This window comes from Grus americana, chromosome 7 (assembly GCF_028858705.1).
Source record: "Grus americana isolate bGruAme1 chromosome 7, bGruAme1.mat, whole genome shotgun sequence".
Lineage (NCBI taxonomy): Eukaryota > Metazoa > Chordata > Aves > Gruiformes > Gruidae > Grus > Grus americana.
In genome coordinates this window covers 33585336-33599581 of record NC_072858.1, presented here as the reverse complement: position 1 = coordinate 33599581, position 14246 = coordinate 33585336, and the positions used below count along the sequence as shown (strand labels likewise).

General features: G+C 48.2%; 2 protein-coding genes across 13 annotated transcripts in view; both read left to right on the top strand.

Moving 5' to 3' along the window:
• Positions 1 to 6356, top strand: part of ANK3 (ankyrin 3) — a 371936-nt gene extending 365580 nt beyond the window's left edge. For all 9 annotated transcript variants that reach the window (XM_054832579.1, XM_054832581.1, XM_054832573.1 and 6 more), the window contains 2 exons: positions 1745 to 1834; positions 4957 to 6356. In XM_054832579.1, the coding sequence (XP_054688554.1) occupies positions 1745 to 1810 (66 nt within the window). In that variant the 3' untranslated portion in view covers positions 1811 to 1834; positions 4957 to 6356. The remainder of the gene's footprint in view (positions 1 to 1744; positions 1835 to 4956) is intronic.
• A 7294-nt stretch (positions 6357 to 13650) lies between these two features.
• CCDC6 (coiled-coil domain containing 6) overlaps positions 13651 to 14246 on the top strand; it is a 50836-nt gene continuing 50240 nt past the window's right edge. For 3 of the 4 annotated variants that reach the window (XR_008577885.1, XR_008577884.1, XM_054832085.1), the window contains exon 1: positions 13651 to 14032. Coding sequence is in view for 2 of the 4 variants with exons in the window: in XM_054832085.1 (XP_054688060.1) it covers positions 13724 to 14032 (309 nt within the window). In the remaining 2 variants the exon portion in view is untranslated. The remainder of the gene's footprint in view (positions 14033 to 14246) is intronic. The other variant, XM_054832084.1, reaches the window with a different exon arrangement.

Here is a 14246-nt window from a genome sequence, read left to right as displayed (position 1 = left end):
GCTAAAGGGCCGGAGGTTTGCATTTAACAAGAAGCCTTGGCAAAGTGCGGTGCTTGCGGTTGTTGACAAGCTGTGCCTGTGGGTGACGGGGCAGGGGTGTCTGGCTGCGCTGCGTGCGGGCAGGGGCTGTGTCCGAGGGGCCCGGCTGAACTCTGTCGGCACAGGAGCGTGAAGATCTCTTTCGGTGTAACAGGCGGCAGGCCTAGACTGTAGGTTTGGGGGCAGTTTTGTGCCTTCAAGATGAGCCGTGTCTGTGGGTTTGGTTAAGCCCTTGCAGAAGTCGTGCCTGCCACCCGTAGGTGCGGTGTCTTTCTCACCAGCCCAAAGGACTGAGCTGCAGTCTGGTCCCCACTGGCCTCCCGCTCCCCTGCGCAACACCCCTGTGCTAGCGACTGAGGGCTTGCGGGGTTCAGGGGAACGTGACCATACCCAGGCAAAGGACCATACTCCTGCACAAGGAAGCACCAAGACTTTGTCCCTGGCGATTAAAATCGGAAGCCCTTCTGCAGGGCTGGATTGTGCCCAGCTTTAGCACCCCCAAAAAGAAGGGAGGGCAGCGGGAAGGGCAGGCCTGCCGTGCCCCAGCACGCCCCAGCCCCTCTTGCAGGGGTCTCTGGGGGTATGGGCACGCGCGGGCGGGCTGTGCCTCGAGCTCTCCTCCGTCCCACGGGGGCTTCGGGGGAACGGGCAGCACCTCTGGAGACAAATGGCTTCAGGGGGGCTCACGCCTTGTTCCCCAACATGGCCCTGGGAGATCCATGCTCCAGTAGAGTTGTCATTGGGGTTAATGGAATTTTTGTCTGAGTGAAAACAGATTCAGAAACAAACAAAGATAACAAATACTCTTTATCTGCTGGGGAGGGAGGCGATGACACAGAAATAGGAGGGTTGAAACAAACATATTTCCATCCCCTCTTTTGTAGTCTTTTATCAGGGAAAAAATAAATCCTGCCCAGCAAAGGGGAAACATTTTCAATTTGCTGCAGCAGATTAGATTAGTCGGAAACTACAAATAGTTACAAATACATCAATGCAGATCACCTGAGGGGTGAATTCTGCCGATAACCACACATAAACAGATGCCTTTCTCTGATGTGAACGAGGCTTGTGATTACTGGAGTATTTATTTTTAGATGGTTATTGAGCTGCTTTTAATGAGCAAAGCTGAACTTTATTTTGGGGTTTGCTGTTTTAAAGACACTGAAACCTGCGCTGCTTGCCACTGTCATTGGTTTTACTTCTGCGCTGCTTTGGCGGTGGTTTTTGCTGGCTTTCTTCCTCCTCCCTTTACTCCGTTACTAACCTGCTCACTTGAAAGCACAGACGTTGTGAAACATCATAACAGCAGCCACGGCCTATGCTGTTGGAAATGTCTGCCGATCCCGGCTGACCCGGGAGGCCGGGTGGGAAAGGTGCTTTTCCTTGGCGGTGGCGCTGGATCCCACTGCAGCGGATGGCAGGGCTCTGCCGAGGGCTGCCAGCCAGGCGCTGCAACCCAGGGCTTGCGCTGAAATTGTAGACCTGTGTTTTCTACTCGAGGATGATATTTCAGGCCTGTGCTTTTGCAGCTCAGCAGAGTGGATAAGTAGAGTGTGTGTATCTTTGAAATGAAGTGTTAATGTGATTTCACTGCTTTTTACTTATCCTGTTACAGCAAAATGTGGAGCCTGTTTTGGAAGCAGGTTTATAATGACGAGCAGTCTCTGCAGACTATGTTAATGTTTATACTTTTCCTTTAACGCAGGGAGAAGCTTATAAGGTGAAGACGAAGAAAGAAGTCAGACACGTGGAGAAGAAAAGTTACTCATGAAAGCCGAAAGCCTACCGCTGAATGGTCAGTGTGATCCATTTTCTTCCGTTGCTAAAGCCTTTTGCCAGCGCAGCGCTGCGCAGCACGGGGGCTAGCACCTGGGCCGCGCAATGGCTTGCCTTCTGCTTCCTTGACATTGCTTTCAAGCTGCAAAGCTGAATAGATGGTCCTTGATCTTGTAAGCAGAAAATGACCTTGAGCTCATGTATAGAAACTGAGCTTACTTCTTGGAACATAAAGCAAAGCCATACTGAGGCATGTGTAAGATTTCTGAGAGTTTTACAAAGTGTAGTGTCTGTAATCTATGGCACTTTCTACTCCTAAAAGTCAACCGAAATAGTGAAGGAGCTGCACGCAAGTAGATCTACTGGGAGTGAAAGGCTTCTTCCACCATCAGGCATGTGATCTCAGGGCAGGTATGCAAGTCAAAGTCCTTGTAAGAGCCGGTGAAGTGTCTCAGTATTTGCCAACAAATAATCCTTACCGACTGCTTCTTGTGAATTTTATTGATTCAGCCATAACGATTGCAACAAAACAGCAGCTGACAATATAAGGGCTTCCCACACTAAACCCGAATGCACAAAGACACCCTTGCAGTGGCCCTGTAACAGCGTGAAGCCAGAGGCTGCTTTGTCTCAACCACATAGTTGTAGTCACACAGCAAACGTGCCCGTAAATGCAGGAGGAGCCAGTCTGTCTGTCAATGCTGGTCAGTCAGTCACAGCTTCAAGTGCATATATTTACCACATTCTGGTCTTTTTTTTTTTTTCCTACTTGGAACTTTTCTTAGCTTTGATGAGGTTTAGGAATTTGGCAGAGGAAGTTTATGAAGCGCAAGTCTATACGTTATCCTTTTCCTATACATCTGGTATAGGATTGACCGTAGGATTTAAGAACAGGATAAACAGGACCTGGAAAGCATACTGGGTAGTGATGTGGAGGTGAAGGACAGCAGCGTCTTTCCTGAGACACTAGTCCCTTCCGACTGCTGCAGTGTACGGCAGTCCCTAAAGCCACCTGGCCCTTACGGGCTTTCTGTGCGGGTGAGTAGTGCCATTTGATGCCAGCGGCGCTCGGTGTGTGGGATCCAGCTGAGGGCTTTACAGGATCAGTCCCTAAGGAGCGAGCGCTGCAAGGCGACTGGCGTGCTTTCAGTATCTGGTAAGCACCTACTGCATCCACCTAGCACGGCCGCTGAATTCCTGCTTTTATTGAGAGCCCGCCCACGTGTGCTAATAGAATAATACCGCTTCATGTGGCGTGCTGCTCAACGTACTCATAAAATATTTAATGTTTTGAAAAGGGAGGTGATTCTTTTGGCACATCTTTCTCCTTCATGGAGCTCAAGGATACGGGAGGAAAGCAAGCCAAAGGGATGGCGCTGCTTGTATGAAATTGTGTCCCAAGTTGGCTCCTGTGCTTCTCCACTGTCAATCTGCAGGGGGAAACCAGCGGGAATCCATGAATTCGAAGGCAGTGAAGGCAAGATGGGGCATTGAACCCCTTAAGCAGTGCAGATAAAGAGCCTGCCAGCATAGAAATGTGATGCAACACACATTGGGGATAAGGGAGAAGCGTTTCATTTTAAAATAAAACGACATTAACAAGGCAGTCCTTGCCTAATGTATGAAACATATTCTGACCTTCAGAAAGCCCAAGTCTGAGTTCCTCAGAACTAAATTTGCTGCCATGATTGCTGATGCATTTCTCCTGTGATTTCCAGTAGGCAACTCTTCTGTGCTAGAGCCCCTGAGGAACGGGGAGAGTCTTCCTTAGATAGTAAACCTTTGCTCGGGGGGAACTTTATCCTGTAAGATGAACCTGTGTCGTCCAAACTTTGATGGGATAAACATGACCGAATGTGGATTAAGTAATTGTGAGCCCAGTCAAGAATCTATTGAAAACATTGTATTTGAATGCAGAAGTGGATGTATTTGCACAGACAGGGGATTCTGATAGAAAACCAGTTTGGTTTTTGGTTACAAAAGACAAAACAATCCCATTTGGAAGGCAGAGGTGGTGCTTTTCCTTTGAATGTTTGAAAAAAATCACGTTAGCTAGATTTTGCTATAAAAATGTCTTTGTCACCATTGCAAATAAACCCATTGTGAAATATAGGCTGAAAGGAAAAGCCAAGAACTTTTGCATGCAATTCTGCAGGACAGCACTCTGCGAGCCAGCATGACTGCTGCAATGCGAACAGGCGGCTTTCAGCAGCCGGATAGATTTATGACACCCATGGATGTGGGCAAGGACAGATTGTTTTAGCATAGGAGAGTGCAGCACTCCTGCGGAATGCGCGTGGACCTGTGACCTGATTAGTAAACAGACGTGTCCGTGCCAGCCTGAATCCCGCAGGCGCTGCGCAAGCCGTGCTCCCAGACAGGCTTCCCTGCGCCCAGGTGCTGGGGAGCTTGCAGGTCTTCCAGCTCCCATTCGCCCGTGTTTGTATTTCTGCTTCCTGCCTCCTTGCTGCAAGGCATCGCTGTCGTACAACAGATGTAACAAACTTGCTGTCCTTACGTGCGTGGCTGCGTGACTGTTTGTGGATGGGCGAGAGGGCAGGAGCTGGACCCCCTGTCTCCTCGGTGCCGTTCATGCAGGCCAGGCGGGAGATGGATGGGGCTGCTCCTCTTCTCGCTTTGTCCTTCACCAAGCTTCCTAAAGCCTGGACTCCGCATTCCTGGCTCTCCCAGGCATGTTCCCCAAGCGACTGGCAGAGGTGGATGTGCAAGGAGCGCAGGATTTCCACCACTGTGGAGATGCTTGCAAACAATAAACAAAATCTTGCTGTGAAAGCAGCAGTGTGCTCTCATTCTGGAGGTGATCCTGTTTCTTCTGCTTATAGAGTACCTATTCCTTGTCATCATCGGGTCTGCCGAGCTGGTACTTTGGGGTGATGAAATGCAGCGTGTTGCAAAGGTATTTGTAAATCAGTTCAGGAGCAGCATGGACATCTGTGGCTGCATTTTCCCTTCGTGCTGGGAGCTCAACTAATGTCATTACCTACCTAGAAAGCGTGTGATTTATCCTATTGCAGAATTCCATAATGCCAATTAGAACTTTTCTGTTTAGTCAGGGAAAGGCACGAAATTGATTCTAATGAGATACTCAGAAATGATTTGTGCTATCTTTTCTTTCCATAGGACTGTGTGCTTTTACTGCCAGTATTCTAGAGGGACATTCACTGAAGAAAAATCAACAGGAATTAAACATTCACCTATAAAAGTGTGCGTGTGTTTGCTGCTTCCACACATTAACCGCATGGTTTTTATGCAAAAACAAAAACAAAACAAAAAAAAAACCAAACAAAAAAATTAATTTAGCATGAGCCAATTTACAGAGCATGGAAATTCACGTTCATTCACAGGATTGGAGGGTGTGCAGTTACCAATGCCATGTATATACAAGATGCCATGCTGTTAACAGCTTCTTTCAAGCAGTTTGATGTCATCTCAAAAGAAATAAATTCCTGTGGCTGGAGGGGATGTACGAAGACGAAATGGTTAAACCATGGAAAGACACTGAAATTACTAAAATCCACAACAGCTCGCCTTATTTTTCTTGGACCCAAACTGTCAGGGTATAAAACACTATTTGTTTCTTTTTTAAACATCAATAGTTTTGCTGTAAATAAATAACACTGTATAAATTCTAACAAAATAGAATAAATGTTGATAAGGCACTGCCTTTTCGATCACAAACAGAATATTGCAAATGCATTGAGCAGGCTAGGTGTCTCAAATGGCTGCACCTACAGGGATATTCTGGGTGTATCTTCACAGATTCTTGTATATTAGCAATTATAATGTTTGTATATGCAAAAACGCTAGCTTGATTTTAAAAAAATCTTTAAAATCTGCTGCAAATTTAAATGATTCCCAAAATGAGGAATTCTGTAGTTCTGTGAAAATTTTTCTTCAGAGTACTAATATTTTGATGCATGTGTTTCACCTTATTTTGATTAAATCTTTTCCAGTTTTGCAAACACTATACCGCAACATGAAAAATAAGATTTTATCTGTAAACACAAAGCCCTTCATCTAATATTTGTTGCTGTTGCCAATTTTTCAATGAAATGACCTAAACCCCATAACATATACAGTAGTTGCATTATGGGGAGGGGGGTGCTATCTGTTCTCGCTTTATAACGGGGGTAATGCTTGCAGCTTTAGAAGTGGGTTGGTGCTCTAAGGAGCACAAGTTTGGGATATTTTTAAATGAACTGAAGAGAAATTATTAGCTAATAGACTGGCAGCACGCTGTAAAATTATTACTGTATTGTGTACTGGCTATAAGATGTAGAATCTTTCAGTAAGCCAATCATCTGTAATCATCCTAGCAGTGTAATACTAGGTTGTTAAGGCTGCTGTGTTTTAAAGGGCATTTTTATTTGGGTTTTGGTGAAATACTTTAATTTGTTGATTATATTCATATGGAAACAGCATTCATTGATAATAGCTCTAATTACATATGTATGAAAACAACAAACACTGGATGATCTAGTTGATTATTTAAGCATAAAATAAATTGTGTTAAAACTCTTGGATAATGTGTATTTGGCAGTGTTCTTGTACCCTATGGACGGGCGGCTTCACCAGGCCAGCCGTTTACCACCCCTGGCTTTTTGCTGCTTTTCCTCGCAGTTTCTTCCGTCTGAAGCACCTCCTCTCCCTCCCCGTGTGACAGGCCGTCGCTTGGCAGGCTGTGCCCAGCTTGGGGGAACGGGAGGAAAACAGCAGCCTGCACATCCTCAGCCAAGCTAGGGAACACCCACCTCCCCGGGACGTAGGAGACTCCACGGGTGTGGGGAAAGGACCTATGCAACAGGGGTATGCGCAGCCTCTTCTCCAATGCGTGTTAATTCTGGACTCCTTTCATTTCCTTCACCCCATCGAGAACCAGGAAAAACACTACTGAAAACAGTTTTCTTCCTGACATGTATCAGTCAGACCAATAACCAGCCTCCTGCAGATGATCTAAATAAAGCGTACATCTGTATATTGCATGCACTTTCTGTATATTGTAAGTGATGGACCACTAGGTATATAAAATGTGGCCAAAACAAAGTTTTGCAGGCAGCATCGATGTGCGCTCACTCCTCTGGACCGCAGGCTTCTGTTTGGGTGCAATAAATAAATTTTATTACTCAGGGTTCTGTTTTGCCTGGCTTTCAAGGCAACATGAAGATGGTGTATTTTACCCCTGTTTGGTACCTGAGGAAGTACCGCTGCTACAGCTCCAACCCGGTCTGCTGCTTGTTATCTGCTGACCCACGCAGGAACTGGTCCTCACCTGGGGTCAGTCAGCAAAGCTCTCCTGGCACTTGGCTTCAGGAGAGCCTAACAGGTTGGTTTGTCGGTGTTTCCGAGTTAGTAGGGCTGTCAGCTTTTGAAGCAGTGGCAGTAAATGAAGTGGTTTTCATTACTTTAGGAGCCAGTCTGTGTTGCAATGCGTGCTTTACCTAGGTCAGGATACTGCTGGTACAAAGCTGATGGCTCAGGTCCTTACACCAGAGGTCTGGAGGGCAAATGCCACTTACGCCCCTGGAGAACAAACACATCTTGTTGCAGGTCAGACTCCAACAGCAGTGATCGTTCTCCTGGAGACCTTGCTGTCCAGATGCCTCCCTCCCGGTCATGAGTACCTGGATCAGCTGAACAAAAAAGAATGTTTTCAATAAATGGTGTGTGGATGTAGGTATTTAATATTATATCACAATTTTACAGTTGGAAGCAAAGGCTGTGATGACTACCAGCAGGAAGGCAGGAGCAGCGCTGTAGAAGAGCCTCACTTCATCTCTCTGCAACAGCAGCCAAAAGGCAGCGTTTTATTTGACTCATCTCTCTCCTCTGCCTGGTCCCCTGTTAGTGCCTGACGCTGATGAGGGAGAGAGCTGTGATTGTACCTGGACTGGTAATTCTGGCAGGCAGAAGGTCTCTTGATGTAGGCAAAGAAGTGAGGTTGCCTGTGCAGATAGCAGAGGTGTGTAGGGGAATTTTGACAGGTCTCCTGCCGCTGGTGGCGATTTATGTGGCACCATCAAGCTCGGGGAGCTGGTTGTGACCGTGATGGCACCCGTGAGTAGCTGCTGGCTTGTCTGGAGGCTCCCGAGGATGACTGCAGCACAGCACCAGCCATGGGTAGCGCTCAGCACCCGAGCAGGCTGCAACCACGGCAGATGCATGTCCTGGGCCATCCAGGCCAGCGCAGCACGTGCCCAGGCAGGGCGGCCACCCCGCTGCTGGCAGGTCCCGGTGCTCCAGCTCCTGCTGCGCAGGCCGGCCATGTCACCGCTTCCTGCCTCCCGTGAAGCTTTGATGTGATGGAGACGGTGAACGTTGGAACGAGAATTCTGTAGCTAAATTTGCAGAGTTTAAGATTTCACATTAAATGTTGCACAAACAGGATTTCCTGGGTGTTGGGTGGTTTTGTACCGAGTGTATTGATTCCAACAGTAGCTCAGGATATTTGGGAAAAAAACAAGGCTGAAGCATAAATGGTCATTTGAGAAGGAAAACAGAGGTCTTGCCAGCACTAGCAAACAGCTCAGCCAGCCTTGGAGTGAGCGAGGGCTCTACCTCTAATGTGTGCTTTTGTCTTTTTTTTCATATTTTCTCCAGTGAGAACATTCCCCTTAGAGGCAAAATTATAAGTCATGAGACTTTTACTGCATCTATTAAAATAAACTTGATTGCTAAATACGGCATTATTTTCATCCTTTGATATTTGATTTAGCACTACCTAATAATAATGCTGCAGAGTATCCTACCGTACTTTTTCCATTTCTGAAAGAATATCAATTACATTTTATTTGTGGCCAGTAATAGTTTTAATGTCAGAAATTCTAAGAGCTCCTATAGTGCAGAGCTGACATTAGTGGGATAAATGGCAGTTGCTTGCAGGATTGCAGCACCCTGCTAATTAATGCTAATTTCCTGGGGGGTGGTTTAACACGGGCTTTGTCTGTAGCACACATGGTGCAGGAAATTGAGACATGCTTTACCCGGGAACTGCTGCAGCCTGGCGTGCAGGGCACGCACCTCCAAAAACCTCTCCATGCCTTCTATGGAAGGAGTTTATAACTGGGGCTTCTTTGGGCTCAATCAAGTCAATAAAATTTGATGACCTATGAAAGCGCTACCACCGACCCATTGCATCCTTGGCCCTGGGGCTGTGCGCTGGGATTCCCAAGGGGCGGCAGGAGGGGATGGATGCAAACAGGACCTCTGTTTTCAGGGCACATCCCACCAAACTGGGGCTGGAGGAAGAAGAGCTCCTGGCTCAGCTCGCCTCTAATCTCGGAGCAAGCAAGGGGAGGGAAAACACGATGATAGTGAGGAGGAAAATATTCTCGCTTCGTTGAAAGCGCAGCAGGTTTTTCCGACGGAGACGCAGACCCTAGGGTAGGGAGGGGGGAGATGGGAAAGTTAGACCCAGCCTGCTGCAAAGTGCTTGACATAAAAAATAATCCATTACTGGGGGAGAAAAAGGTTAGTGAAGGACAGAAAAATGAGCTGCTCAAGAAAAATCTATGTACGTGCCACGTTTTTCATAACTGCTGATGCTAAAAACAGTATGCTAATTGTGCATGGCTTTATTTATTTGACCCTAAATCCTGGAGGAAGGCAAAGATTTATAATAAAAGTTTTATTGGTACTTTTCCCATCACGCTAATGTTCAATTACTGAGAGCCATTTGGGCTATAAAACAGCAACGCACAGCAATCCCCTGTTCACCAACTTCGTTGGAAGGCTTCCAGAGGCTGGATATTGTTACGGCATGGCCAGACCAACAGAACCAACCTAGGACGAATTCTGAAAATATTTCCGTGGGAGAACAAGGATACAAAAGCAAAGCCCCAGAGCAGAAGATGCGTTAGCTCCCGAGTTGCTGTTGCACAGCAAAATTTCATAGTCAGATACTTTATCCTGCTCAGAGACTTCTTTTCTAGTACAGATTTCTGATTAAATAATTGTTGGCCAGAAAAGCAAAGCAGCGTGGCGTTATTTTCATCTGAATTTCTTGTTAGAAAACATGTTTTATCCTGCATCAATAGATGCCTTAATCTACAATATTAGTAAATTGGGGTTTTTTTTCTGCTCATACAAATGTCTTTCAACTCGAGGTTTCTCCCCTTCAACAACCCTTCTGCAATGGTAAAATCTCCACATATGCACTCCATTTTCCCCTTTGAATATTCTCTTGTATACAGGTCACAAATTTTTTTAATGCTGCTTCAGTTTATTTTCCTAGCAATATTTTCCATTAATTGCATTTTAATGTTACTTTGTCTTTTTATTTTTTTTTCCCTCTCTATTTCAGTTGGGTACTCTGAGTACTGCACAGAATTTTTCTTGGGATTAATTAGCTTCAGTTGGTCTTTTTCTCTTCAGTCTATAACTACTGAATATTTTAATAAAATTGTATTGTTATAGAAGGTCTTCCAGTTGATTAATGGACCTCTGGAATTATATTAAGGATTACATTAAATCTCTGAACATACCTCTTCTAACCCCTCATGCCTAGAAATGTATTTTATATAAATATTTCTGCCGTTGATGTGAGTTTATTAAATACTGTTTCTAATCGCCCATTACCTCCTGTAATGATAGTTTCTGTGAATAAATTCCTGCTTTTTTATTGCTGCTTCTTGACATGAGTATCTGCTCTGCCAGCATTACAGTGCCGGTGACATTTTGAGATTCTTTATTTGGACCAACACCTCCCCTTACCCCTTTATAGTTTTGTATTTATTTTTTGTACAAAAAACAAACAAACAAAAAAATTGGGGCAAGAAGGATGGGGCCCTCATGCTGCAGGTGCTGTGGTGGTGACAGGCTGGTTGTGGTGGCTCAGTAACCCCCGCCTGCGTTGGGGGACAGGACCCTGGCAGCGTCACCCCGAGGAGCCTTGCAGCCGGGCGAAGCCGCGGTGCGGGACAGCCTCTATAAGCCTTTAAAGGGGGGTTTTGGTAATTATGCTCATACCACATAGTTATACTTTTTAATTGGTTTGGTTAACATCTTACAGATGTGCAAAGCATGTGATTTTTTTTTTTTTTGGGGGGGGGGAGGGTGCTAATTAGGATAAAATTTTCTCTCCCTGTTTAATCTATTAATTTGGAGTAGTTAAGTGTAACTGTAATTAACTATACGGGCGCTATTTTCTGAATGACTGAAATGCTGTTATGACAAGAAGGATGCCGTCTCAGATCGGAACACCAAGTGCCCTTGAGTTTTCCTCCCACTCCCCCACTGACTCAGTGTTTGTCATTGGGCAAGTACCTCAGCTCGCTACCTCCCTTTCTTGCCTTCCAGGGCTATTGTGTGAAGTAATTAGATAATGTTTCAGCACGGCTTTGAACTGGAGAGTGCTACAGAAGTGCCAGGTTATAATTTATTGTTATGAAAGCTGGCGTGCTGGCCAGGAGCGAGACCTCTGATGCAACCCCAGCAGAGAGGGACGGCGAGGCGGCCGGGGGAAAGCTCCCCTCTCGCCTCAAGATCCCTCCTCTCCATACCCACCATCTGCAGCCACTTCGGCCTGCTCTAGCAATGTTCCAGCAGCTGCATGGTGTAATCCTGGGGACCGATTGCTGGCTTGATGATGTCGCCTGCACCTCCAAGTCCATTTTCAGGCTAGTTTTGGTGTTTGAAGGAGCTGCGGCCACGTCCTCTGGAAAATTATAGCGCTCCAAATCAGCAAAGCACTTAAGATTAACGTTGATAGGTCTGAAGAGTGGCTTAAGGTTAAGCACGCCGTGGGGCTTGCTGGCTAAGATTAGCCTACAGCAGATGTGTGTTTTGCTGATGCAGGTTTTCAAAATATTTAGGCCTTGATTCAACAAGACACTCAAATGTGAGCAGTCCCACCGAAGGCAATGGAAATAACTGGCTGATCAAAGCCGGGCAGCCAGATGAAGAAAGAACGCTAAGTTACAAACCTGTTTGTTTAGAGATGAGGTTGCTTTGAGGATCGCGTGTGCGTGCGGACAGAGGCGATGAGCAAACCGGCTTGCCTTGCCATCGCCAGCACTGAGGAGTGTGTACGTGAAATAACGCTGCCTCACGACCCGGCTGTGTTCAGCCGGCTTCCCAAACACCAGCAGACCTATTTAAAAGCAATTCTATTGAATTCTAACGACCCATCCAAACCAGTGCTCATTATTTGTCAAATCCTATTTTAATCCCTTGGGGTTTTTTATCCCAAAGCCCCCACTGGTGGCGAGGCTCAGCCCGGGCTCTGCTGTGGGGCAGAGGAGCAGACCCAGGGGTCCCCAAGGGCTGCTGCCGGGGCATTTTGGGACAGCGTCAAAAATCTCACGAGACCTCATGGGCATCATCTAGCTGGTCTGTGGTAACCTGCGCATCTATAGCAGCATCTCTTGATGCCAATGCTTTTATGTTGTGAGAGAAATCCCGCCCTAAGGAAGCCCAGGGATGGGAAATCCAGCTGGGGGGCTGCAGCTGCCTGGGGTGGTGACATTTTAATGGCGTCACCAGGCTCAGCACAGAGGTGACGGGCTGCAGGAGTACAGCTCAGTTTCCGCAGGGCCGAGCGGGCGGCGCAGGAGCTTCTGTAGCCTTAAAAGCCTCGAGCTGACGCACCCCGGCCGGGCCGAGGTGGAGCTGCACCAGCACTGGATGGGGACCCCCATCCCTCACCTCCCCCTGCTCCCCCGTCATTTTGAGCTCTGTTTGCTTGGCAGCGAAACGTGCCGGGGTCAGACACGTGGACAGGCATCGCGGAAAATAGTACCCATGTCTGGAAACTAGGAACGGCCCTTTTACTGCTTTTCTTGTGATTAAGAGACCAAAAATAAAATGACCTGCACTTATATTCCCAGGCAGGCAAAAAAGAATAATTACTTTACAGAGATGGAATTCTTTCATATATTATAGCCCTTAAAAAGAGTAAAATTTGAAATTTACTGTGGCACGGAACAAAAAGGTAGTGCAGTTAGAGATAATGAAATCCTTACTTGCCATTAACGGAAAAATTACTGTTGTTAAAAGACCCCTTCATAAATAATTGAGAAACCAATTATACAGTCTTGGTGGCTAATTTATCCAGGAGCAATACGGACCACATTATGCCATATAATGAATGGCGCGTACACTCCGTTATAGCTCACTACAACTCGTGCCTTTATTCAGCTGCTCCACAAAGATGTAATATAAAAAAAAAAAAAACTAATGCACGTAGTATATCAGAAAATACATTATCTGGAATGAGAGATGGGCATGAATATATCTTAATTTAAAGCAGTTTTACAGCAGTACAGAGGCCTGAATTAACATGCCACTCTGCCTCTGCGCCGGGGCAGCCATGGGGCCTCTCTCGCCTCGCGCACTCCCCGCGCTCTTTGGGCAGTACGTTATTACATAGATATATATTCTTTTTTTCAAAAAAAAAAAAACCCCAAAAAACCGGTTTTCAGTTGTTTGAAACGCGTGTAAATGAACCCCTGGGGCTCCAGCCTTGCGCTGAGATCTGGAGCACGGCGCTGCTGGGCGAGCCCAGCGTTTTCCTGCACCGCTCTCAGCTTTGGGCGACGAGCGGGTTTTCCGTACACTGAGGTAAAAAATCCAGGGTTTGCGCGCAAGCTGGTTGCCATGGGTAATTCTGTGTTTAAACAAAGGCTTCCACGCAGAAGCCGTCCCGTCGGGGACGTCCGAACCGGCGCTACGGCAGAATAAAGTGATGTTATTCCACCCTGCTGACGCGAAACCCGGCGCGCTCCCCGGCTGGCGGCGGTGCCGGCGCGGGCCGGCAGGCGGCGCTGTGGGCGGGCGGCGCGCGCTGGCGGCCCCTCTTGGCGCGCGGGGAGGCAGCGGCGCCGGCGCGCGGCGGGCGCCGCCCCCTGCTCGCCTGGCGGCGCGGCGGCGGGCGGGAGCGGCGGCGGCGGCGATGGCGGACAGCGCCAGCGAGAGCGACACCGACGGCGCCGGCGGCAGCGGCGGGGGCGGCGGCCCGGCGGGGCAGCTGACGGCGGGCGGTCCGGCGGCGGGGCCCGGCTCGGGGGTGGCGGGCGGCGGCTCGGGGGGCAAGGCGGGCGGGATCGTGATCTCGCCGTTCCGGCTGGAGGAGCTGACGAACCGCCTGGCCTCGCTGCAGCAGGAGAACAAGGTGCTGAAGATCGAGCTGGAGACCTACAAGCTCAAGTGCAAGGCGCTGCAGGAGGAGAACCGCGACCTGCGCAAGGCCAGCGTCACCATCGTGAGTGCGGGCGGCGCCGCGCCGGGCCCGGCGGCGGGCGGGAGGGCGGGCGGGTGTGTGGGGTGTGCGTGTGGTGTGTGTGTGGGGGGGTGCCCCGCCGCGGGGGTGTCCGCGCAGGGCCGGCCCGGCCGCCGCCCTCCCCTCAGCCCTGCCCCGGCCGCGGCCTTCCCGCCCCGCCGGGCGCCCCCCCACCCCACCCCCCTTCCTCCGGGGG